Here is a 25,434-nt window from a genome sequence, read left to right as displayed (position 1 = left end):
GCTCAGAATCAACCAGTATATCTGATTCAAGAGCGTGAGGTCCATTGTGCCCCAAACGACACGCCGGTGAGTGATCTCGGCCACGAAAAGCCAGACTCGCAGCTATCCTGGACATGTACTCATCATTTCACCCTGACAGTGCACGGCAGGCCTTCATGCTTGTGCCGTGTTTGGCACATGGTTGCCCGTCATAGTCCACTGTTTTTGATCGGCTCAAACGCAAAAGCCGGCGGCGAGTTGCGACTCTCACTGATGTGGCAGGGGATTCACGGGGCTGGGTCACGTTAAGAAAAACGGCTTTAGCTGGCGGCGACCCGTTGCCACGCACTGCTTCGTTGGGCGGATTTCGGGGTGAGCAACATGAACTGCGGAGCACATATGGAAGCACGGGCTGTATTTTGTTTTAGCTGCGTCAAAATTGAGAAGTAGCAGGGGTAACGCTCTTGGACATTGACTGTTTTGTAATTGCTTGTTTCGTAAGATGCAGTAACTATGTTGCGCCTGATTATTGTCTGCTCTACTGTTGAGCAGTCTGCGACTCGACTGGCGCCATACCGTGAGACACCATACCTTTCAGGGGTTCCGTGCGCTTCTGGCAACCCATTATACTCGCATATACTATCGCCACATGATCTTCAACGAATCTTGGCATACAATTCCGTGCGCATAGACACAAGAGCTTGGGCGGGCAAGCCGAAGCCGAAAGCCGACTGGCGTTGAACAGGAGCCGAGCCATCGGCAGATGCAACGATCGGATCTTGTCGGCGGAGCGAACCTGGGGAACATGACAGAAAATAAGCATGTTGTCATACCTTGGTAACTTTATACGTACAAAAGCACCGCACTGACCTGTGTCCCGTGAGCACACCGCTAAATATTACATACACGACGCATAGTTCAAGACCGGATTTCCCCTCCGCCTGGGGCCGCACGAGCCTGTCTGGGGAAATAGATTTTGCATCATGGGGGATCGTATATGTCATGAAACCATTTTCGGGTGTCGACATGTCAGTGGGGTGCTGTACGTAGCTGCTGCCGATCGCCTCCCCCGCCCTCCTCCACTTCTCAATGTGTCGTCTCTTACGTTGTTGATGATGATGAATCTCGATGTCGCTCGTGCTAACACGCCCAGGTCGAGGCGCGAACCGCGCACGCCCCCGACTTACGTATTCACCAGACCTGACGAGCCGACTATTAAAGTGATGACCATCCGCGACAAATGCAATCGTGTTATCGGCAGGGTCCCAGTTCAATCAAATCACCCCTCATCATGGTCGCTCTTGCTTTCACGGTTCTATTTCTGGGGGCGCTGTTCGATGGCGCGATCGCCGTCGGCGACAAGCACAAGCACAAGAACAAGAACAAGGACTACAGCGACAGCGACAGCGACGACAACAACGACAAAAACGACATCAACCTCATGAAAGAGGCGGACGCCATAGCTTATTGTGCGGCACGCAACAAGGCAGCCGAGGGAGTAAGTAATCTAGTGTGCTCGAACACGCCGCCGCCGCTAGAAAAACAAAAGATTGCTCTCTGACCCCTGGAGTAGACATGCAATGAGGGTTTCTGCACCTTTTATCACGAAAAATTCGCCAGTAGAGCGAATGACGGCGACCTCGTGTTTCAGTACTCATACGTGGTTGAACGACTCTGCCCAGGCGGTGCCAAGGTAAGATACCCGTCTGCAGCAAAATGGGGCTTGTTGTTCCGCGAGTTGAGTGCTGATCTGGTTCGGCATGTAGTGCAAGACGGATAAGTGCATCGCGAGGCTCATCGACGAGAAAAAGCTAGAGTTTGACGTTGAGTGTTAACCCTGAGCGTGAGGTGAAAACTGCCTCTTGCAGCAGCGGAGCGGAAGGAACTGAATGGGGGCTTCTGGTGTTGGAGGGAGTGTGACCTGTAACGAGAAACATCTCAGCTTAGGACCTTTCCTTTCGGAAAGGAGACAGCAATTGCAATTGCGACAGAATAGACCGAATTCGCCTCATACTCCATTTTTTTATTTTATTTTTTGGTACGTAGATGTGGCTGGTCGTAATGAGTGACTTGCCGTTTCGATATATTGCTTCATGTTGGCAGACTGCATGTGTGGTGGATAAACGTGCTTCACGTCATGAACTGTGTGCCAACCTTGCTTGAGTTAATCTCAAGTCGCGGGCACCCGTCTGCGAGTCGCTTTGGGACCTCACTCAACACGCCAGCAATACTTGCTCTATTCTCGCCCGCGGCCGCATCGAGCGCGGGAACATGAGGTGGCGGGCATTGGGGGTCTTTAAGCCTCACTTTTTGCACTGTATCGCAGGCTGGCTGACATTCATGATACATTTATAGAAAACCTTTAGTCCATGGCCGGAACAAAGTCAGTCTTCTTCGCCTGTGGGGAGTCGACACCGACGGCAAAAAGCTCTTGAGATGGCATCCAAGACATTTCTCCACCTCGTTTGTAGTACCTTTGCCCACTCGGGTGCCTTCCACAGGGAGCATCAGCTTACTCACTGTTTTGTCGACGGGGTCGAAAGCAACTCCAACCGGAGGCGAGCGCCGGACAACAAAGTTCAAAGTTTCGGTCAAGGCCGTCTCGGCCTCTCCCTGGGGTAGGCAGTCCCCGGTGAGACCACGGCGCGTCGCCTCTCGGCAGGCCATCGATCCGGACAGACCGGCACAACTGTTTGGGCGACGAAGAGCTGCGTGTGTGACGAGCCGGCAAAGCGTGCGTCTTGGTCCAACGTAATGTTCTCACCTCCCTCCCGTATACCCTCTAGCATGCTAGGAAGACTGGATGGGAGCTAGAGCCAGTTTGGTGTCGCGCTGCGTTTCGAGGGTATAATAAGCATGAGATCATCGCCGTGGAGAAAACCTACATGTCCGGCCCTTTGATCGAATGCATCTCCTCGAAATCGCCTACAGATATTATAACCTGCCTTTGAAGCACGATTCCTGGTCCCTTTTCACTTACTATACGACGGTTTAAGTGACCATGAAGCTCATCTACGTTGCCCTGGCTGCCTTTGTCGGTCTTGCGGCGGCGAATCCGCTGGGAGAAAGGTCGCTGGACCTGGTTTTGGACAAACGAGTTGCGTGCCCGACGGGGTCGTGCGGAACTATTGAGACGGGATGCTGACTTGCGCAAAGGCTGTAGGTGTGGGCGACAGATAATATTGACGTGTGACACTAACAACGCGAATGCAGTGTGTAAGTGCTCTTGCTTTTTCTTCGGTTGCGCTCGAAGCCTACCGTATGCTGACCAAGAATGGCACTGCAGGATGTGAGCCTCCTGCCGCGGCCTGCATTCACTTGGATGAATTCTATAACAGAAGACTAACGCCCTGCTTCTTCGGCAACCGAAGCCGGTACGTCGCTGTGCCTTGGTCCATGGCGCGTGGTGAGACCATTGTACTGAACAGAGACAACCGTTATTATAGAGCGTAAGTCAACGGCCAACTTTTCATCGGAAGTTACCCGCGATTATAGCTTTTAAATCTGATCGTCCGCCTTCTAGTGTGTGAGTTGCCAACCACGGCCCCATCCTGCGGCGCTCTCGCTGTCGGACCTCGCCACTGGCCTCCGCCGCTGACCCGAATAGAACGTACGTCTGCCCAACTACTCAAACACACCCACAATATTATGACGCTGAAGAGTCGACGGCTGTAGTGCGTGAGTATTTGACTCAACCCCTGGCGTCACATCGATACTAAGCCGCCCGGTAACGACAGTGTGTAAGTTCACCCACCTTTGGGCATATGCCATGGCCACATTGATCTTGTTAGACAGAGCGCATTGCTAACTTGCGCGCAGAAAGTGAGTGGACTCACCCCATCATGCAGCGATCATGATGACTGCGAGATGAGACACTGACGAAGGATGCCATTCCCAGTGTGTAAGTTCCCCCACCTGTGCCTCAGCATCCGGCCGCGTCAGCTGCACCCACGCTGACATACTGTGCCACCCCACCTTCAGGCTGTAAGTACAGGCGCAATTCGACACGATGAAATGTACCCGTGGGGATAACTTTGACACCACTGTCACTTCTAGCCGGTAAGTCCCTCTCTTCCAATAAAAAATACAAACACAAAAAGCCGTTGCGATGGTGCACTGACTCCCCGTCGTGTTGCACAGCCTGTGAGTTATCCCCTACGCCGTGCTCGACATGTTATTGAACCTCCGTGACTCACTGACATGTCGTGTCCACCAACGCAGCCAGTAAGTCCCTGACCCCCCAATACACTACCGTCCAGTCTCGTCAACTAACTGCCCGGCAACAACCAGTGCGTAAGTAACCACATGTCCCCCATCAACAATGATAGCGACCGAGTAACCCGCCTTCTATCGGCGTCTAACCACACCACGCTCCTTGATCCATCTAGCGAGTAAGCACCCCTTCCCCCATCCCCCCTCTACCCCCCCTACCCTTCAACATGAAGCTTCTGCTGCAGACCATGTCCTAACCATCTCTCGTCTCCCAGTGCGTAAGTCCCCCTCCCCCGCGACTAACACCCAGTCTCACGACCGCAAACCGCAAATACTTGGATATTGTCATGAACTCACAACGCCATCTCAGTGCGACGACGTCAAGGTACGTCCCGTCAAATCCCCTTTCAGGCAGCCCTCTCCAAGTACGATGCCGGGCTGACTGACTAACTGACTGACTTGATCCCTACGCAGAGAGCGCATGCTACAACGCTTTGATGAAGATGGAAGAGGAGGAGGAACCCCGCAGCGACTCACTACTATGGTGCGTGGGCCTGTGGGGGATGCACGGCGCTTCCGATCGTTGTATGGAGTTCTCCTTTCCTCGAGCAAGGAGTTTAAGCTCGGCCGGTCGCAAGCAGGAGCAGGGGACTTGTTGGACTTGTCGCTACCGTCCGCGCTCTTTGAATTGACACTTGAGAGTGCCGGCGCATTGCCGCGCATAATAAGCTGCCTCGCTGTCTTCTTTCTTTCTTCGCTTACGGCCCCCACGACGCCCCCGCGCATTAGAGTGTTTGCGGTTGTCACGCTTTGTCGTCCAGTTTTTCATCTAACTTACTGTAGGGATCGCATGCAGTCAACGTAGGACCAACCAGCGACTCGTTCCCGAGCCGTCGTAGTCCATTGAGCGCCATCAGAACACAACATAGCTAGTTACACACTCATATCCTGCCAACAACTCAAAACAAGCAAAACAAGCAAGCTCGCAATTAGACCCGGGTATATGTCCAACCCCCCAGCGGCACTTTATCTCCGTCTTTTTGATGCCTCCACCAGACCAGGCTCTCTCTGTCCTTCCACACGCCACGCACTCACTCGTACAGACTAACCATCTCCACGCCAGCGTCATCTCCCGGGGGCAGGGAGGAAGCCGCATAGGCAAATGCCTGGACGAAAAGAGTCTCACTGATCGTCAACCTCCTCCCACCGCTTCGCCGCCAGCCTCCTCACCTTCTTGGTCGGGCTCCCGCTGCTCACGTCCCTCGCACGCTGCTGGAGCTGCGCGTCCGCCACCGCCGGGCTCCCGACGCGCATCCTCTCCAGCCTGCGGCCCAGGCTCCCCACGGGCGAGTTATTGTTGCTGCCGCCGTGCTGGGATGAGGAAACGTCCTCCCTCTCGGCGAGGGGCGCGCGACGGCACGGCGTCCTCCCCGCGAGCTCCCTCTTGAGCACGGCATTGTCCCTGCGCAGGCGCTCCACCTCCTGCGCCAGGTCCTCGACCAGCACGTTCTCCTTGTCGCCGTCACTGTCGAGGTCCACGTAGGCGACGGGATGTTGCTGCTGCTGGTGATGGTGGTGAGTGTCGTCGAGCCCGCGCTCCAGGACGTCCACCTTGCGGTCCCAATGCTCTTCGCTGCGCTCGTGCTCCAGCGCGAGGGAGGCCTTGAAGCGCGCCAGCTCGACCGCGAGCCGCTGCTCGAACTCGGTCGCGCACTCGTCGCGGATGGCGGCCTCGAGGTCCAGCAGGCGGTCCTCCATGCTGAGGAGGTGCGCCTCGGCCACGTTCCTCGCCTCCGTCTGCCTCTCTACCTCGTCCCTCAGCTGGTCGATCTCGTCGCTCATGCGCGCAATCTCCAGCGCCGCAATCTCCATGGTCGCCCGCTCATCGGCGTTCATCGGCGGCGTGTGGTTTCGATGCGTCGCGCCCGCGCCCGCGTGGTGACCGCCGGGGGGCATGAACGGCCGCGGGTGGTGGTGATGCTGTTGTTGCTGATGCTGCTGCTGCGTCGTGCTCGACGCCAGGCTGTTGCCCAGAGGCGGCGACGTGGCCAGGATCGTGGCGGTAATGGACGGGATGCGCGGTACCGTCACTTCGCGAGCGAGGGCGCTGTATCGGAGGATCTGAGACGTGGCATTAAAGTCGCCTCGCGGGTCGGCCGTAACAATCATGACGCCGCGCTGAGGACTGCGCCGCGGGCCTTGGGGGTGAGTTGACGACGACGACGAAGACGGAAATGAGTTGGAAAAGAGGAGCTCGGTAAGCTTGCACTGCCTGTAAGGGACAACGTTGGGCTGCAGATGCCAGTCAGTCAGTCAGGGGTTGCGACACTCACTTGGTCGTAAGACAAGATGATTCAGGCAGAGAGAGACAAGACATACCTTGGAGGATGTGCCCGCCTCACTCTGCGTCTGCAGACACTGTCCGAGATACATGAGGCTCTCGTTGATCTTGCCCGCCTCGACCAGCGTGGCGCCCTGCGTCTTGGCCTCCCTGGCCCGCTCGCTGCCGGCCAGGTCGACGATGGTGAGCTTGCTGCCACCCCAGTAGCCGCCGCCGCTACCACCACCTGGCCTGCGACTGCGCGCGCGCTTCTTGACGTCGAAGCAAAAGAAGCCGTGGCTGCGGCTCGACACGCTATTGCTGCCCGTGCCCGTGACCCTGCGCTCCATGAGCCCGGCCTCGAGCACCAGGATGGCGTCCCGGAAGCTCGTGCACACCACCTTGCGCAGGCCGGCCACCACCTTGCGGTCGGGTGAGAGCTCCGTCGACTTGAAGAGCAGGGGCCGCCGGCGCATGTCCTTGGTGGCGACGGACTTGATGGGCGGCGTGAGGAGGTCGTAGATGCGGTCGTTGTGGACTTCGTACATGGACACCACGATGACGTACTCGGCCGACGGGTCGCACGAGATGTGCACGCCGCTGACGTCGGGGGACTGCGGGAGCATCGAGGGTTGTTGGAGGTGACGCTTCGGAGGCGGCGAGGAGACGCCGTGTTCGCCCTTGGAGTCTTGTTTAGCAGCTGTCCGGACGCGGCTCGCGGCGGTCAACGACATGAAGTGTTTTTGTACAGCAGCGGCGGCCGTGGTAGCAACAGCAGCGGCCCGCTTGGGTATCTGCGTGCGGCTCTGAGGCGAGACGGCCGGGCCCTCGCGCGTCTGGAAGCTCTCCTAGCGCTTCTTGAGCGCGAGGTTGTGGTCCGTCTCGCTGACGATCCGGATGCTCTTGGGGCTCGAGGGCGTCGAGTCCGGGTACGCGCCGGGAACAGCATCGCGGCTATACGACGGCGGCGACGACGGCAGTAGCATCGAAGATGTGGCCGGAGGACAGACGATCCGCAGCGCATGTTGCAACATAAAAGAAGAAGAAGCAGAAGCAGAAGCAGAAGCGGGTGGGGAGCGTACAATCATGGGGGTGCCGGCGCGCGACCCCGTCCGCGAGTGTCCGAGGTTGTTGTTGCTGTTGTTGTCGGCATACGTCGACTCGAGAAACTGCGGCGCAGTGCTGAGCGCCGACTCGGACGGGTCGCAGGCTTGCAGCGACTCGAGCACAGCCGGCAGGTCGGCGGCGGCGAGCATGTTGGGGCCGATGGAGCGGAACAGGACGTCTAGGGCGAGCTGCGTCAGGCCGCGCTGGTGTTTTGAGCCGAGGATGGTGTGCGTCTGCAAAATTTCATGTTCATCCCCCGGTCAGCAGACACATCGCAAAGGACGGTGAAGGGGATATATAAAGCATATACAAGGCCCGTTGTGGGAAGCCATCATGCTCACCTTTCCAGAGCCCGTGACGCCGAGCGTCGCGACGACGGCGTCGGTGCCCTCTCCGCCCTGGGGCGCGAGCACGCCCTCGGCCAGGGAGGCAATCTCTGCGCAGTGGAAGACGTCGAGCTGGGTCGCGTCCTCCTCGAACACGCGCGTAAAGGCAAACTTTTCGATGGCGCGCCGCCGGTCCGTCGGGGGGTTGAGCGTGATGTGTGACGGCCGACCGCGCCGCGCGGCCGCCGCGCCTCGGGTGTTTGGTGCGCTCTCGCCATCGTCGTCGTCATCGTCTGGCTTCTCGACGTTCAAGATGCGATCGTCTGCGAGCGCTGCTGCCGTGGCGCCCGCGGGGGGCGGACGTAGGCGCAGGTAGACCTCGAAGAGGTTATGCGACGCCGAGGGCGATGATGTCGACGAGGATGACGCGGCGGACATGGTCGACTTGCCGTGGGCGTCCATGGCGTGCGCAGACGAAGGAGTTGTTTGTCTGTACGGATGGATGTTGCAGTCTCGTCGAAGGGCGGGGCCCGGACGCGCAGCACGCGGGAGCTGTCTCTCAGTCTTCTTTCTCTCTCTCTCTGTCACTGTTGCGATAGCGATCAGACGCAAATGCGAGTCATTCGCAGCAGCAGTAGCAGCCAAAAGAGGGCACGGTATGCAGCGATGATGTGCAGATGCAGATGCAGAAAGGGGCGAAAAGGGGCGCAGGAAGAACTACTACTACTGCGACAATGAGACAATCAGGCGTCGGTGCAGGTTGGGAAAAAAAAAAAGAAGGTCAACACGGTGGAACCGGTCGTCACCGGGCCGGAAGGGGGGCGGTTTGGCAAAAAGCAATGGCTGCGCTGCTGGCTGTGTGATGATCGTCAACAAGGGAGCGAGGGGCCGCAGGCGTGCGTGCGTGCCCGCGTGGTGGAGGGACAAGGAAGGACCCGCCAATTCAACCTGTGAATGCATGTTTACGCGCCGCCGATCGTTGACGGGGCAACGAGGACGCGCGACGGGGCGGGGCGGGGCGGAAGGGCGGAAGTCGGGCGGATCCGTGGGCGGCGCCCGCTCCGCTTTCTTATTTTTGGGAACGGGCCGCCCAAGCGAAAAGGCGGCAGGCGCCGCGCACAATGAGACAAAAAAGTGGGCGTGTCAGAAAAGTAATCGAACAGTGTTACTGCTGAGGCCTCGCCCAGATAACGCGCTGCTCTCGCAGGTAATGCTCGTCGGCTACCGAGGCATTCGTGCTAGGCGCGTGTCCAAGATTGAATGAAACAGAATGTTACGAGACAGATCAAAAGTACTTTTCTAACCGCGAGTTTTATGTGGCAGCGAAAGTACAGGTGATAAGCAGCACTCTCCGTGGACGAGATCCCTGCAAGTGAACCAGAGGGAGGCTTTTGCACTGTTCAAGGGATAGGGGCGAGAGACACAGAAACAGAGAGAGGCGCAGGCTGACCGGGAAGCCGATTACGGTCGAGGCAGCGAACAGGCCGAAGGACTGGGGGGAGGGAAAAGAGGCAATCTTCGACCAGTTCGTCCGGTTCTCCTGCAATGCAACGCCAGCTGTAACACATCGTCGCGTGGCATCGTATGCGGGGGGCAGCAGCAGCAGCAGAAGGAGCAAGATGCAGGAGGAGCAGGCGCAGGTGCAGGTGCAGGAGGAATCGTCAGGGGTGTTAGGTTGGGGGACAGGGCATGGCAGCGGCGGCGGTGGTCTGGACTCTGGTACTGTCCCGTGTCGATGCAGCTGGCAGGAAGCGAGCAAGACGCAGACCGGACCCAAGGAAGCGCGTGCATACATTAGTTCCTCTTCTTTGCATCTTGACAGGATGGCAGCGTCGTCCCCCCCCTGGTGACCTGAACCGACATGTAGGACTAGTAGTAACCGTACTTCGTACATGTGTCCTACTACTGCGCGTGTAGGTGTACGTGGTGCTACGTAGTACGAACACCTTTCGCCCGGGCGGGCTGACGGGGCGCCTCGGTGCGTTTATGTATGATTGAAGTAGTACGAAGTACGAGTCGTAAAGGCCGAACAACTGCAGCTTTGGTTGCACCACGTGTTGGTGGTGGTGGTGGTGGTGGTGGTGATGGTGGCCTGAACAAAACCACCCTAACCCTCCCTTGTAGCTGTCATGCAACGCGTGCATCTACAGAGTACTGAACTGGAAGTAACCGACCGCTCGATGACGGGGGGGCAACGTGGCCGGCGCTTGTGACGGCCCAACACCCGCTGGATCCAACCATCCATCCATCCACGGGCGGATATGCAGTCCGACGCGCACGCAGGCAGGCAGGCAGACAGGCAGACAGGCAGACAGGCAGACAGGCAGACAGGCAGACAGGCAGACCGACAGACCGACAGTGCATGGATGCATGCATGGATGCATGGATGCATGGATGCCCTCACGCGCGGCAGAGAATATCCGACAACGACCGGAACGAAGTCGAGTCAAGCCGAGCAATAGAACCAAGCCCCCCCCCCCCCCCACCGTTCCATGGGCCCAATACATCACAAAACAATAGAACAATACCGTCAGCGTCGGACCTCTTTTTTTTTTTCTGGGTCTCTAGGGTGATCCTTCTTCTGCTTGCCCGCCGAGAGACGGACACTATTGGCCTTGTGCAGCTTCGGCCTCGGCTTTCTCGAGTATCGAGTATAGCGCGCGACTTGTCTGCCTGCCTGCCTGCCAGTCTAACAGCCCTGCAAGCCAGCCCTGCCAGCCCTGCCTTTTGCCCTCATCTCATCTCATCTCGTCTAGCTAGTCTCCCGTTGATGCCGTCGTTTTCGCGATACTCGCGAAAGGGCAATACTGTACTAGCTAGTAGTGCAAAAGTCCCACCCATGTCCATGTCCCATGTCCCATGTCCCTCCCAAAAGAAAATAAACCGGCCCATCCATGTCAACCGTGTCCAAAAGTCACGGTATCGAATCGAATCTAGAAGACGCCGAGATGCCTCTCTCGTGTTTCGTTTCGCTTTGAGACAGAAAAGAGGCCCCCAATCAATCACGTTACTGCACCTACATCCACCATCATCACCACCACCACCCACCCACCTTCACCGGCTAAGCGGCCACTCGCAGCAGACCAAGAACCACGGGCGTGATCTCCCGCTCCCCCCCCCCCCTGCCTTGGCGCGCCACCCGCCCGCCCGCCCGGTCCGAGGCGCGGTCGCGGCCCCAATCGCGTTCCCGAGCCCAACAACAGAAGTCTCCGAACACCATGACTGGCTGATCCTGGCGACGACGTCAGCCCACGCGCCCGCTTACATGGACGCCTTCCATCGTCAACGGCCCCCGACTCGCCGCCATTGTCGCCTCGTCTCGCCTCGCATCGCCTCGCATCGCCTACGCCTACACCTATGCGTGCGTGAGTGCGTGCGATGATGGGTGGGTGGGTGGCTCGGCCTTACACGGCACACGGGCCCGCGCGCCACGATGACTCCGTTGCCATCCTATCTACTTTCCACATTTTTTTGGCTTGTCGTGGTGGTCACTGGTGATGGGCAAGGACCTAGGCGCCCAGCGAGCCAACTTAGCACGTAGTTTATCGTTCACATCTACGGACGAGCGTTTCAGTCCCGGCCGGTAAACTGGGTCCGCACCTGAAACCGCCTTCAATGCGATCTACCACCCACCAGCACCAGCACCACTATACTACTGCTGCTACTCAATGCCCCATTGGGTGTGTAGGTGCTCTCTCCTCAGCCGTATATAGCATGCACTCTGCCCAAGTGAGCGTTATAGGTAACGAGGTAGGGCCCTCCTCGCACAAGGGGGGATGCAGCAGCGTACCTGGTGCCTGGATCGGCACACACACACGCGAGCAATCTATCGCGGGCTGTGCCGTGAGTGAGACATGAGCGCGTGGCCAGCTGCCTGCAGGCATTCAGGGGCGCAGCGCTCCTTGGCGTGGCCAATATCTGACATGAAGGAACAAGCCAGCCCATCCAGCCCTGCGCTGACCTCGTGGCATGATGACCTTCGGGGTGGCTGCCCGCCGGGGGCCGGGCTGACTTGAGGGTGACACGGCACGCGGCCCCCCCCATCGCATCGCCGGGCCAAGCCACGCAGCTCACCGGATAGCCGTGGCCGTGACTGCTCCTTTACGTACTATTGCGATCCTGCCAGGGGGGGGCATCCATCCTTCAAGGCAGACAGCGACGAATCAGTCATGTGCGACGACGTCGAGAGGGCGTCGTCGTCGTCGGTGTCGTCGTCGTCGAACGATGACTGGTAGCAACGTAGTAGCCTCGTTTTTTCGGTGCGCCCGCCCGACGAACAATGCTAATGGTGGTGGCGCGCCTAGAAGCTGAGATGCGCCCGCCCGCCCGCCCGCCCCGGCCGACGACGATCCTGGCGGCGGACCGGGATGGAGGGGGTGGAAAGGGGGACCACATTCAAGGTGCCATGGTGCGCGGTGCTGGGTCGGCGGCCGGCCGAACCAGAAGCAAAACTCGTTTGGATCGCCACGCGACGGACGATCGTCGCATTGACGACTTGTCAATAAATAGCCACGAGGGAACCCGGTTCCATGTCCTGTTTCTGCCCGTTCATCCGCAGCCCTCCTCGCCTTGGAGCCCGAGCACTTCTTTACGCTTCTCCCGGTCCTCTCAACTTACAATCGTTGATCGCGCATATATATGAAACAGGGCGCGATCGTCGAGATCCGTGGTTGACTCGAGTCCATTCACTTTGGCTTTCCCACTGAGGCTCTGTTCTCAGTCAGTCAGTCTTGCCTTGACACACAGACTTCTTCTTCTTCTTCTTCTTCCTCTTCTTCTTCTTACACGCCGCCCCTGAAGCTGTCGCCATGAAGCTCCTCAACGCCGCGTGCGCCCTCGCCTTGTGCGATGCGGCAAGCCTCGCCTACGCCGCGGCCGTCAAGCCGCGCCTGACATCGCGAGCCACGACTCTCAGTCTCTTGGCCGCCAAGCCCCTCGGTAATACCATCAACCGCGCCGGGTGGAAGGTGACGTGCGACAGCCAGGAAAAGGACAATGAGTGCGCCAAGGCCATCGACGGCGACCAAGGCACCATGTGGCACACGGCGTGGTCAGACAACGAACCGTCGCCGCCGCACACCATTACCGTCGACATGGGGTCCGCGCAGGTCATCAACGGCATCTCGGTGCTGCCGCGACAGGACGACAACGACCACGGGTGGATTGCCCGCCACGACGTCTTTGTGAGTGCCGACGGACAGGCCTGGGGCGACGCCGTGGTGACGGGCACGTGGTACTCGGACAAGACGACCAAGTATGCCAACTTTGAGCCGCGCAACGCCCGCTATGTGCGGCTCGTGGCGCGGAGCGAGGCCAACGGTCAGCCGTGGACGAGCATCGCCGAGTTCAACGTCTACAAGGCCAGCAACCCACCCGCGGCCAAGCAGGGCGTCGGCAAATGGGGCCTGACCATCGACTTCCCCATCGTGCCCGTCGCCGCCATCGTGGACCCCCTGACCGGCAAGGTCGTGGTCTGGTCGGCGTACGAAAACGACAAGTTCGAGGGCTCGCCCGGCGGATGGACGCTCACGTCGACGTGGGACCCCAAGACGGGAGAGGTGACGCAGCGCAACGTGACCAACATCGGGCACGACATGTTCTGCCCGGGCATTTCGCTGGCGTCCGACGGCCGGGTGGTGGTGACGGGAGGCAGCAACGCCGAGAAGACGTCCTTTTACGACTCGCCGACCGACAGCTGGGTCAAGGGCCCCGACATGAACGTGCCCCGCGGGTACCAGGCGTCGACCTTGACCTCGGACGGACGCGTCTTCACCATCGGCGGCTCGTGGAGCGGCGGAGTCTTTGAGAAGAATGGCGAGATCTGGGACCCGGCCACCAACACATGGCGCATGCTCCCCGGCGCGGCCGTCAAGCCCATGCTGACCAAGGACCGCGGCGGCCTCTACCGCTCCGACAACCACGCCTGGCTCTTCGGCTGGCACAACGGCAGCGTCTTCCAGGCCGGGCCCAGCCAGGCCATGAACTGGTACTACCCGGCCGGCAACGGCAACACGCGCCCCGGAGGCTATCGCCGGGCGGGCAGCAGCGTCGACGGCGACGCCATGTGCGGCAACGCGGTCATGTTCGACGCCGTCGCCGGCAAGATCCTGACCATGGGCGGCGCGCCGCACTACGAGGACGCCGACGCTTCCAGCAACGCCTATGTGCTGACACTGGGCGAGAAGGGCGCGGAGCCGCAGGTCGTCTTCGCCGGCAAGGGCCTGTCGGGCCCGCGCATCTTCGCCAACGCCGTCGTCCTGCCCGACGGCACCGTCTTCGTGACGGGCGGCCAGCGCCACGGCCAACTCTTCCATGACACGACGCCTCAGCTGACGCCCGAGCTGTACGACCCGGCCACCGACTCCTTTGTCGACCAGGCCCCCAACTCGGTGGTGCGCGTCTACCACAGCATGGCCATTCTGCTTCCCGACGCCACCGTCCTCAGCGGCGGCGGCGGGCTGTGCGGCGGCGACTGCGAGTTCAACCACTTTGACGCCCAGATCTTCACGCCGCGGTACCTGCTGGACGCGCAGGGCAAGCCGGCCACGCGCCCCGTCATTCGCAGCGTCTCGAGCAAGGAGATTCGCGCGGGCGGCAGGCTCAACATTACCACCGACGGGCCCATCAAGTCGGCGTCCATGGTGCGCTACGGGTCGGCCACACACTCCATCAACACGGATCAGCGGCGCGTGCCCTTGGTGCTGCAGCAAGACGGCGGCCGTCCTTCCTACACGGTGGAAATGGACGAGGATCTCGGCGTGCTGCTGCCGGGGTACTGGATGCTGTTTGTCATGAACGACAAGGGCGTGCCGAGCATCGCCACGACCATCAAGGTGTGGCTGTGAGGGGCCCAACATGACGATGCGAGGGCAGACGGACGGGATACGGAGACGAGGGGCGAGGCGATGGTGCCAGGGCGGCGACGGCAAGACGATTGACGGCATCCATGGCCGTCATGTGGACATTTTTCCTACTACTTGTTCTATCATTTAAGCGTCAGGGGGGAGAACAGATTCGTGTTACTTCTTCGTTGTATTATATATGACGGCGGCATGTGCGCCCCTTTTTGGTTGCTGAAGCGCGAAGAAGCCCCTATAATATTTCTGAGTGACGATGTCATGGAGGCTCACTTACACGGAGCATGTAGTCCGTACGCCTCAGCACACTGGACACAAACTGACAAAGTAGTTTGGATGGTCGGTTCGTACGAAGTAACTACTGCGGGTGCACAACATCGGCACACGGGGACACGCTCTGGACGCCCGCGGTCGGTGGCACCCAAGTACGACATGGCCCGGTTCCCAACGTGCGGAGAAGAGGTAGTGCGTACCTAGTCAGTCTAGCATTCTAGCTTCCCTCAATCCCATGTCGAAGACTGCGGGACTGGTTCCACGATCGGCGGCCGTGGTGTCATGATGAAGTGGACAGCGGGCGGGCCTTGACGCTTTTCCCTCCGGCCCATCTCGTCGCCCGCGATTTGAGTGCTATCAAATTTTCGATCGATGGAATGGCTGCGAGGGTGGGGGCGCTCTTGAGCCTGTCGGCAGACTTCGTCGCTGGTTTGTCGAGGCTGATGCTGACGTGGTGCTCCAAGGTGGGAAAGAAGATTGAACCGAACCCAACCGAACACGCGAAGGAAAACGTGACGCGACGAGCTACCCTAGACACTCACTCCCACCCCCAAAATTTGCAGACGATGTCCTGAATGCAGGCGAAGTACGTGTCTGCTGCAGATTTGACCGATCGATGACTCTTTTCTCGAATGACTCTGCGTGTGACTCAATTTTGATTCAACCTCTCAGCCTGTCATCTCGATCGTAACCATGCGTGGGTGCCTGGCCGGTTGAACCACGCGGGGCCTCTATCGAAGAGACCACCATATCACATGCCTCAGACAGTGTGATTGAAGAAATGCCCCGGATTGCCAATCAAGCGAAAAAGAAACCAAGGAACCAGCGGTGATGCCAACCATTGTCACCAAGAGTGGCAGCTCGTAATATGCATTACGCTACACGATACAGACTTTATAGGTCTCAAATTACGGAACAAATTGATCCCAGCCTCTATGGCTCAGTGGTAGAGCGTCGCACTTGTACCAGTCTACAAGGTCATGCGAAGGTCCATAGTTCGATCCTGTGTGGAGGCTCAATTTTTTTGGTTTGGCGGGCCGCTTGGCGGGAGGAAGGCACCCTGGGAAGGCTTGGGCCATCCATGTCCACTTCGCTGTCTACCTGTCTGTTTGTCCACCGGCTCGGGCTTGCCTTGATGTTGGATTGGGCTGGGTCTGCTGGGAAATGATGTCGGCAGTTTCCCCTCCGCCCCCCCTTCCCAAATTTTTCCCATTGAACCCTTTCTTGACAAGCGGCTTGGCCCAGCTCGCTGCCGTCTATCGCCTGCTCTTCCATGGTGGTTCTGACTCACAAACAGCACAGCGTGGGCGTACAGCAGAACCTTCCATTGGCGGGCTCTGACTTCATGCCTGATTCTTTGCAAGGACGACGCACGTTTGCTCCATCATGATCATCAGAAGACAGGCAGAGACAGAGTCAGACAAGCAGCAGGGCATCGGTGTCGCGCGACCGCCAACCTTGGCAGCGGCAGGAAAAGGCGAAGAAGCGAGGGTCTCTCGTCCCACAGGGACTCATCAACAAGGGGGACGAGACCCTCGGATCGTCATGACTGATGAGTTCCGCCCACTGTGGCGTGCGCCGCCGGGCGGGCCCACGAGAGACAGAGACAGCCCAGCGCCACCCGCGCGCGCCCATCCCACTTCAGTCACCCGCCGCTGGTCCCTTGCTTTTTCTTCTTCTTAGACTCGTTGCCGCTGCTGCAGGGAACCGGACCCGGGGGGCGTGATGGTGAGGGGGCAATTGAATGGAAACGGTGACGCAGCAGCTGCCAGGGCATTGGCGTCTGACCCATCACGCGACGGGTGTTGCGTTGACGGTGGTCATGCTGTTCCCTCTGACTGAGGCTGGTGCCTCGCCTCGTCACGTACTGTACTACAGACAAAGACGCTCTCGCGCGGGAGGTTCCATCAGGAAGCTTTGCCTCAATTGCCTTTTTGGTGGGCTGAATTGGGTTGACGACGCGTTCCATCGATCCCGGCAGGCGGGCGCCACAGCCCAGACGTTCAGTTTAGTTCCACGAGCTCAGGGGAGGACGTTTGGATGAGGTGCCGCCGAGAGACCAGTTAGGCAACGTTGAGCCGTCGACGGGACAGCGCTCACCACTGTATTCAGCAGTTCAGAGACCCTGCACTGTACCTAGGCGCCTCGACGCTCCAACGTCAGGGTTGGTGCCCGAGCCGCCCGGCTCGCCATCGTCAAATGTTGCTTGCGAGCGGGGCCCTGTGAATGACCCAACAAGAGCGTCGTCGCCCGCCGCCCCAATGGAATCAATCAATCAATCAATGCTACCGAAGTGGTCCGTACTCGCTGCAGCACGGCGCGTCGTCGCGCAGCCGCCCTGCAGCGCCCATGGAGACGCAGGGGCAGCCGCAAAGAGCGGTGACGACCTGGGGCGGCCTGCGCGGTGCGGGCAACAAACCCCCGCCATTCCGGACCACGCGCAGCGGCTGCAGTTGACATTCAGTGGAGATTCAGTGGAGGAGCCCCTCCACCGGCACCTCACCTCGACAGCCGCGGGCCTGGAGCCCCGACAGCACAGCGCCTTGCTGCAGCACGCAGCACCCGCCCCAACCCACTAAAGCCCACCTACCCTGGGCGCTGCAATGACGCTGATGACGGGGACTCGACGTCGGGTCCAGTCTCCTTACCCCCCCCGCTGCACCCCGATGCAGCCTAGCGTCGACCCCCCTCTCCCTCTCCGACCGACTGACTTCTCTCGCCCAGACGAATCAAGGCGCAGGGGAAACCCCACCGCTGGAAAAGTTTGGGACAAAGTATTTCTCTCCCGCTGTCCCTTCTGCTCGTCCTCTCCTCCTCTCCTCTCCTTCGTGCTGCACCAAGCAGATTATCCCCAATCAACAGACAACGAAGTCGCCCTGACCAGAAGCCTCCAGCCAGAGAACACCCCCATACCGAAACTTCGTCGATCCAAGATGCCTTCGGCCGTCGCTGAGCTGTAAACGCCCACTGCGGGCCGTGGGCCCTGGGGCGCTCTCCTCTCTCCTGCGCGCGACCCCTTGGGATCCCACGGCCTGCAGTCCAGCAGTTCACCGAGTTCAACAATCACCGACGAACGTTTCGCACAGCCTCTCCCGCTCCCGGAGCCGTAACAAGCTCCACCCGAGAGTCTGTCTCTGCAACGATACAATCTGACCCAGCCCGTTCAACAACAGGGCGACTTCGCCATCCACCACCACCTCAATTCACAACTCAATCAGCCGCTCTTGTTGGCCCGCCTCTCCTCTTCCTGTACGACTCCTTCCCGATTGTCCGTCCTGCGCCTGTGCGTCCAGCCAATGTGTCTGACCGTAAATGTACCCTCGGCCTCTAGACGAGCCTCATTCCCCAACAAACAGTACAACACTGCTATAGCCAGTTTTCAGCACCAAATTCTAGCACCGATCCTATCTGCCTTGATTTTGCCCACCTCTGTTGGCAAAGACTTATACCACTACGAGCGCTCTCGCGAGCCTGCAACCACCAAGACCCATCCCTCAGCAGCAGTTGCTGCAGCACATTAGACAAAAGTCTAGACAGAAATGTCTCGCAACGTTCGACAAAAGTACCCCTCCACGCCCGTCCAGGCGTCCAAGCGCCGTGGCTCCGACTCTTCGTCTTCCCTCGATCTCTCCGACGATGATGGCTACTCCGCCGTCGAGGACATTAGCGACTCCGAGGATGACGACGAGGACGACGTCAATGCGGTCGAGGAGGAGAACATCTTGATCGAGGCCGTGCGACCCGGCCACACTCCTCGACCGCAACCCGCCCCCGTTGCCGCTGCCGACGACGATGACGACGAGGAAGAGGAGGACGAGGATGATGATGACAACGAAGAAGAAGATGATGACGAAGAAGAAGAAGAGGACGAGGACGAGGCTCGCTTTGGCGACGGCGACGAGAGCGCCAGCTGGGCTGGCATCGTGTCCGAGGCCGACGCCAGCCAAGTCTCTGACTTTTATCATGAGCCCAACACCTTTGCCGCCGATGCCGCCGTCGCACGCCACGTGCGCTTCGACGTGCCCTCGAGCGAATCGGACTCGACCGACACGGACGAGGACGATCACGGCGACTTGTTTCCCGACATCTTTGTCTCCCAAAACTCTCTTGACCCCGCCTTCCGCCGTGAGATTGAACATGACCCCGACGAGTCATCTGGGTCTGGCTCGTTCTGGGACTTCAACGGCCAGTATGAAGAAGACCAGCGCGACTCGGATGCCGAGGAGGTCGTGCGCGACGCGTCGGATGACGAGACGCCCACCGCTACGCCAAGACCTGCCCACTCTGCGGTTTCCGCCCAGTTCACCCCGACGTTTGAAGAGAATCTGGAACTGGACGGCTACGAAAGTAAGTTGCATGTGATGTGATGAAACAATGACTGCCGTCGTGCTTACCTGCCCGTCTTCTAGCCGACGGTGACACGACCGAGGAAGACATACCGGACCCTCCCATCCGTCGCAAGACTCGCCGCCCGTCCAATCCCATGAGCGAAGGGTCCGACTCGGACACAGAGTCGGCAGTCCAGACGGAGCGCGGGCAGCCGCGCGTTGGCCGGTTCAAGCTGGACCGGTCCGACAAGAAGCCCATCGCCGTGCTGAATCCTCTGACGCGCAAGATGATGATCTTCACGCCGCACCGCCGGCGCCAGCTCGACCTGTCGCCCGAGCAGTTCAACTTTCCGTGGTGCATCGAGGAGCAGTCATCGCCGCTGCTCAGCAACTCAGCCAACATGATGCTGAGCGCCATGTTCTCCACCAACACCTTTGCCGACCTGGTCAACCCGCAGACCATGGGCCCGGCCGAGGCCTTCTTCCCCTTCCCGTCTGAGGTCAACACGGCCGACGAGAGCTCGACGGCGCCGCCTAGCGTGCAGGGCGACGGCGACGAGGCGGAGAAGAAGCTGGACATAAGCGACTTCATTACGTGGGACGGCGACTCGTCGGGTGACGAGGGTGACGGCGACTGGGAGCCCTCGTCGACGCCGCTGCGGCCGAGCACCGGCGAGCGCGACGTGCTGTCGCACCTCAACTCGGACACGGTGGGCGCGTTCCGCCGCAACCAGATCAACCAGCAGTTGATACTGAGCAACCAGGCGACGCAGGACTCGCTGGCCTTTAGCGGCCCGTACAACTACACGGCCCTCAAAGGCCTCAAGTCGGACCGGTTTGACACGGCCGGCATCCCCCTGACGCCTGTGCGCCGGCAAAAGAAGCACCTCGGCGAGGTGGCGCGCAGCCCGCTCGAGCAAGTCTCGGCGAAGCGCAAGGCTTCGGGTGACGTCGGCGGCGGCCACAAGAAGCACAGGAGCATCTCGGACGTGAACTTTTTGAGGATATGAATGCCAACGGCGGCCGGTCGGCGCGTCGAGAGACGGGGTGGACAATACGAGCGGGGACGGCGTGATGCTCGCTGCAGCACACCCCTGGCCTTGCTAAATGAGCGTGTCTACGTAAAGCTTGTACGAAATTTATTCACACTTGATTCAAAAATGGGTGCTCGTTACTCGCTGCGCGAGGTAGCCACCAGCCAGCCAGCCAGCCAGCGTGTGGTGATGACTCGACGGGCGCGCGCCGCCAAGCCGTCGCACCATGGATGACTGACTTGTTTGTGCGCAACGCGGTGTCGACTCGCGGCGCCTGTATGCCATGCCGGTGAAGGTTTGCTCCCCATGCAGTGCGATGGCATACGCATTACGCATTATGGCACAATCGCCAGGTTACTAAACACGTAGACAATGGTATTATACTTTGCATTACTCGTTCACATACACAGACGCATACACATGTATATGCGCATGACATGTTGCAAGCAAGGAGCCGGTACCTGTCGCAAGTGCGCTCCGATATATTTTCCCTTGGCTCCAAACCGAACTGGTACAGGCCAGACAAGACACGCGCTGTCCGCTGCGTGCGTCCCTCAAACGGCCCTGCTCTGCCCTGCCCTACCTTAATGCAACAGTCTTCTACTCGTCACGCAAGAGAAGGGTCCCGTAATGGAAGGTTCGTGCCGAAAAGTGGCTGTCGCTGATTACTTCAGGCGTGGGATTGTGGAGTGTCATGAAGTTTCTTCGAGTAAACATGCGGTTGCATTTTCTCTCTTGGCCCTCAAATCACGACGCCACACGGGTAGGTAGTTGACAACCTCAAATAGATGGCAAACAAACGCCTACGCCTGTCCGTTATTTCCCTTGATCAAAACCGGTGGAAGCCAAAATAACCCCACAGAAAACGAATTGAAGGAGATATCCGGGCCCTTTTTCTTGCTTGTGGCATTGCATTCAATTGATAACGCTGGAAGTGGGCATTATCATTTGGTGTGTCTTTTGGGGCTGAGTAGAAAAGGGGGAAGGGGGAGATGAGTGGGGTTGAGATTGTTGCGTAGATTGAGTAGATGGAATATCCCGTCGTGTGGTTTCGGATGCTGTATAGGGAAGGGGGCCTGATGGGTGTGCGTGGGAGGCGTGGGCTGCATATTGATGACGATGATGGCAGGTGATGGTGAGGGGGTTTGTCGATGTCGATGACTGGATGAGGTAGTCGATGCTCTGATGATGATGATGTCGACGGCTGCAGAGGCAGATAGCTAGCTACGATGGTAGTAGGCCGCCTGTGCACGCTCTCACACAGACGGCTCGAAGAAGGCGACGGGAACGCCGTGGCCGGGGCAGCCGACGATCTCGGCCTTGTGGAACTGCGCGGCCCAGTCGCCGCGGTACTCGACGCGCTCGTACTTTTGCAGGAGGCGAACGACTGTATTTTGTTTGTTTTCCAAACGGTCAGCTGCGTGCGGTACAGAGAGAGAGAGATGCAGACAGAGGGAGAAAATGATAGAGAGAGAATGGAGAGAGAATGGAGAGAGAGAGAGAGGGAGAGAGACACGCACGCGTAAAGGCCATCGAGGTGAGGGCAAAGTTCTGCCCAATGCAGATGCGCGGCCCGCCGTTGAACGGCACAAAGTGCCAGGGCTTGGGCGTCCAGCTGTCCCAGCGGTCCGGGCTGAAGACGGCCGGGTCGGGGAATCCTTCCGAGGCGGGCGGGTAGAGGTCGCGGCGCCGCTGCATGGAGAGGGTGCTGTACACGATGATGTCGCCGGGGAGGGTGGCGATGTCGGGCTGGCCGGGCTGGCCGGGGAGCGTGGAGGACTCGACTAGACGGGGCAGTAGCGACGTTAGTGATCTGTTGGGAATGGCTATCGCTAGAAGCACTCGAGGTGGTGGCACTCGAGATGAATTATAGGATACGACCAGTCATGGGAAAAGGGGGGGGGGGGGGTCCAAACTCACGACAGGACCGCAGGTTGTACGGCACAGCCGGATACAGGCGCAGCGTCTCGTTGAGCGTGTGCGTCAGGTACGTCAGCGCCTTGAGGTCCTCATACGTAGGCGCGCGCTCGGGGCCCACGAGGGCGAGCACGTCGGCGCGGAGGCGGGCCCAGACGGCGGGCGCGTTGGCGAGCTCGTAGAGGCACCACGAGAGGGTCGCGGCGGTGGTGTCGCGGCCGGCGAGCAGGACGGCCATGATCTGGTCGCGGAGCACCTTGGGGTCGCGGCTGAAGAGCGCAATGTGGTGCAGAAACGTAAAGTCGAAGTCGCGGTCCGACTTGGAGGAGCGCTCCTCGAGCTCCGAGGGGGTGATGCGCAGCGTGGCGGCGATGTAGGGCGCCATGAAGGACTCGATGAGCTTGATGCCCGACTTGTACTTGCGCTGCGGGACAAACCATCGGAAAGGACTGTTTTTATGCGTTTGGTAATAACCCTGTGGTCAGCATCGGGGATACTTGATGTAGGAGAAGCTATCGCCCCTCGGGAATGATGACATGGAGGGAGGGAGGCAGCAACAGCGCTTGGGCGAGGATGGCATCAAGGAGATGGATGAGATGGATGAGATGGATGGGTATGAATGGGTACGGGTGAGACTCACTAGAGAATCGTGAGAATCATCTGCATGCGCTGCACCTCCATAAACGCCCGCGAAAAGTCGCTCCGCGGATTCTCCAGCGCGCCCACGCTCTGCCCGAGCAGAAAGTCGGTCGTCACGTCCAGCGTCATGCGGTAGAACAAGTCGCACACGTCGACGGTGGTGCCCGCAGCGGGGGGCAGCTCGGCCAGCAGGGCGGCGGACCAGCGGTCAAAGATGTGCAGGTCGCGGACGCGGTCGCGCGTGAACATGGGCCGGATGAGGGCGCGGCTCTTGTGCCAGCGGTCGCCGTCGGTGGTGAAGATGGAGTCGCCCAAGAAGGGGCTCCAGGCGTCGTGGAACACCTCGCCCTTGCCAAAGTCGGTGAACTTGGACGTGAGCACCGTCTTGACGTGCTCGGGCTCGCGCGTCAGGAGCACGCGCCGGCTGGCAAAGGTCATCTCGACGATGTTGGGCGCCGAGGGCGTGGCGTAGCGGTAGATGGAGTTGAAGTAGTCGAGGAGCCGGTTGTTGGCCTGCATGTTGGCCGCCTCGAGGAACCAGTAGATGGCTGGTGAGTGTTGTTAGTTGGCTCTGTTATCTGATATCGAGTCGCGGACGAGGCAGGCGGCCAGCGACTTGGCCAAGACGACCATGGGCACACAGTAACATGGGAGACTGGAAACACGGGCGCGGGGAGGAGGATCATATCACATAAAGGGGGGCCGTACCGGAGAAGGGGTTGTTGGCGAGCGCCGGCGCGCGGACGCCCGGGTTCTGGCGCAGACGGTACTCGATGCGCAGGTGCAGCGCGATCCAAAACACCATGAGCAAGACCGGGGCGGCCACGGCCACGGTGGCCGGGCTGGGCGCGACGACGGCGAGCATCGCGGGCGGACACGAGGCTGCACGGGTATCGTGATGTGTGTTTGTGTATGAGTGAGTGAGTGATGGCTGAGAGCCGCCAGATGAAGCCTCCACTTCTCGCTGAGCCTCACGTCCGATCAGGCGGCCGATATTACGTCTGTGCGTAGGTTTGTTGATGGACCTGAAAGCCAGGCCTGGTTGGTGTTGCTCCACGCCCGGGTCTGGATCTGCGCGGACGAATGTGGGATGTGCGTCCTAAGAAGCTCTTGAAGCCTTTCCTCTTTTTCCTATGACGACAGTTGGGACGGCGCAGAGACGGCAACCATCTCAAGGACGGACGTACGTGCCGTGCCAGGAGCTGTGCGATGAACTAGTTATTGAGCTGGGGCTGTGTGAGCTAGTGGAGTAGTAACGTAGTAGCAGCAGCTCCCAGACACCTTATACAAAAGACGGACGTCTAAGACAAGCCTGCTGAACCAAAGAGTACTAACACTTCACATGTTCCCGAGGCCGTGCACCGTACCACCAGCAGCAGCCATGGCAAGCGCCCAAACTCTCGACAGCACACGAGGACCTTGAAGGGGAAAGGGCGGGGGAGGATCTGACCTGATGGTGGTGGCGGTGGTGGTAGTCTTGCGCTCGCTCCTCAAACAGGCGGCATCTGGAGCAGCCATCAACACCTCAGCCAGGGAAAGACTCCCCCAGTCACCGACGCCCGCCAGCCCGCCCTGTCAGGGAGGGGGCGGGCGCGCCGCAGTGGACCCTGCTGCCACCCGTCTGGTGCTAGGGGTCGTGCTTTTGACGTGCGTGCGTGCGTGAGTGCGGGGGAGCTGGTGACGATCCACCCATTTCATACCCTTGGCGTCTGCATCGGGGCAAGGGCGGCAGCAAGGATGCAGTGGAAAGGGTGGGGAGGATGGGGATGGGGGAGGGTCACAGGACGGACGATGAGGAGCTGGATGTGGGAAACCGAGCTGGATCAGGCACACACGCAAGACACGTACTTGGCAAGTTGGTATGGATGTATGCGTGGTGGGGAGTTCTTGACTTGGAAAGCAATGCTTGTCTGGCAAGACGCACAAGGTTGCCAATCGCATCTTGATGCTGGACCTGTCCGGCGGGAGCGTTCATGTCAGTGCCAGTATCAGTGTTGGGGGGAGGCAAGCCGTGTTCTCTCCTCTCTCCCGCGCGTCGAGTATGAATCCAGCGCCTCGTCTCCGCTCACGGCGTCCCTAGACTCTGGGTGGGCTGCCTGTCCCTGCATGGAGCTGTGTGGGCTGAAGAGCCCACCCAGTCCGGCTGGTCATCGACCTTCTCCAACAACCCACGACCCCTCTATAGCATGCTTTGAGGTGCGCCCCAACCCTACTAGACCGACCTGACGAGGTGGGGATTCGGATCATACCGCCCAGATGGACAAGGGCGGGCAAAGTGATGAAATACATCATGGCCCTACGCCTATGCCAAGGGCCAATATAGCTCAGTGTCGTCTAGCTCAGTGTCGTCGTGATGGTCGATGTCGGGGGAGGGGATCAGGGGCCAGGGCCTCCCATCTCTGACGGAATGACATGAGCCAAAACGGGAGGCAGCTGCAACGC

General features: G+C 59.6%; 7 protein-coding genes and 1 non-coding gene across 9 annotated transcripts; 5 read left to right on the top strand and 3 right to left on the bottom strand.

Annotated features, from left to right (window-relative positions):
• Positions 1-1,270: 1,270 nt before the first annotated feature.
• On the top strand, positions 1,271-1,814 carry JDV02_009564 (uncharacterized protein; the record flags this gene model as incomplete). Its single annotated transcript, XM_047991233.1, has 3 exons — positions 1,271-1,477; positions 1,553-1,672; positions 1,746-1,814. The coding sequence occupies 3 exons, from the start codon at positions 1,271-1,273 to the stop codon at positions 1,812-1,814; spliced, it is 396 nt and encodes a 131-aa protein (XP_047847244.1).
• Positions 1,815-5,006: 3,192 nt separating this feature from the next.
• Positions 5,007-9,913, bottom strand: JDV02_009563 (Succinate--hydroxymethylglutarate CoA-transferase). Of its 2 annotated transcripts, XM_047991232.1 has the most exons (4): positions 7,960-9,913; positions 7,594-7,851; positions 6,571-7,191; positions 5,007-6,483 (listed from the first exon to the last, which is right to left on the bottom strand). In XM_047991232.1, the coding sequence occupies exons 1-4, from the start codon at positions 8,404-8,406 to the stop codon at positions 5,374-5,376; spliced, it is 2,436 nt and encodes an 811-aa protein (XP_047847243.1). In that variant the 5' UTR covers positions 8,407-9,913; the 3' UTR covers positions 5,007-5,373. The 2 variants fall into 2 exon arrangements, with proteins under 2 accessions (XP_047847243.1, XP_047847242.1); XM_047991231.1 differs by lacking the exons at positions 7,594-7,851; positions 7,960-9,913 and having other exon boundaries at positions 6,571-7,298.
• Positions 9,914-12,223: 2,310 nt separating this feature from the next.
• JDV02_009562 (uncharacterized protein) lies at positions 12,224-12,586 on the top strand (the record flags this gene model as incomplete). The annotated part of the gene is made up of 1 exon (XM_047991230.1): positions 12,224-12,586. One exon carries the CDS (start codon positions 12,224-12,226, stop codon positions 12,584-12,586), a length of 363 nt encoding a protein of 120 aa, XP_047847241.1.
• A 166-nt stretch (positions 12,587-12,752) lies between these two features.
• Positions 12,753-14,789, top strand: JDV02_009561 (Galactose oxidase; the record flags this gene model as incomplete). Its single annotated transcript, XM_047991229.1, has 1 exon — positions 12,753-14,789. The coding sequence occupies one exon, from the start codon at positions 12,753-12,755 to the stop codon at positions 14,787-14,789; it is 2,037 nt and encodes a 678-aa protein (XP_047847240.1).
• Positions 14,790-16,003: 1,214 nt separating this feature from the next.
• On the top strand, positions 16,004-16,090 carry JDV02_009560. The gene has a single exon. It is a non-coding gene; the product is annotated as a tRNA-Thr (tRNA).
• A 629-nt stretch (positions 16,091-16,719) lies between these two features.
• Positions 16,720-17,043, bottom strand: JDV02_009559 (uncharacterized protein; the record flags this gene model as incomplete). Its single annotated transcript, XM_047991228.1, has 1 exon — positions 16,720-17,043. The coding sequence occupies one exon, from the start codon at positions 17,041-17,043 to the stop codon at positions 16,720-16,722; it is 324 nt and encodes a 107-aa protein (XP_047847239.1).
• Positions 17,044-17,910: 867 nt separating this feature from the next.
• Positions 17,911-20,726, top strand: JDV02_009558 (uncharacterized protein). The gene is made up of 3 exons (XM_047991227.1): positions 17,911-18,323; positions 18,406-19,421; positions 19,484-20,726. Exons 2-3 carry the CDS (start codon positions 18,614-18,616, stop codon positions 20,410-20,412), a joined length of 1,737 nt encoding a protein of 578 aa, XP_047847238.1. The 5' UTR covers positions 17,911-18,323; positions 18,406-18,613; the 3' UTR covers positions 20,413-20,726.
• A 199-nt stretch (positions 20,727-20,925) lies between these two features.
• On the bottom strand, positions 20,926-24,048 carry JDV02_009557 (uncharacterized protein). Its single transcript, XM_047991226.1, has 5 exons — positions 23,701-24,048; positions 22,994-23,540; positions 22,357-22,802; positions 21,957-22,220; positions 20,926-21,823 (listed from the first exon to the last, which is right to left on the bottom strand). The coding sequence occupies exons 1-5, from the start codon at positions 23,855-23,857 to the stop codon at positions 21,693-21,695; spliced, it is 1,545 nt and encodes a 514-aa protein (XP_047847237.1). The 5' UTR covers positions 23,858-24,048; the 3' UTR covers positions 20,926-21,692.
• Positions 24,049-25,434: the final 1,386 nt, after the last annotated feature.

The sequence above is a fragment of the Purpureocillium takamizusanense genome, chromosome 10 (assembly GCF_022605165.1).
Source record: "Purpureocillium takamizusanense chromosome 10, complete sequence".
Lineage (NCBI taxonomy): Eukaryota > Fungi > Ascomycota > Sordariomycetes > Hypocreales > Ophiocordycipitaceae > Purpureocillium > Purpureocillium takamizusanense.
Note: the sequence above shows the minus strand (reverse complement) of the source record. Positions and strands in the feature narration are given on the sequence as shown.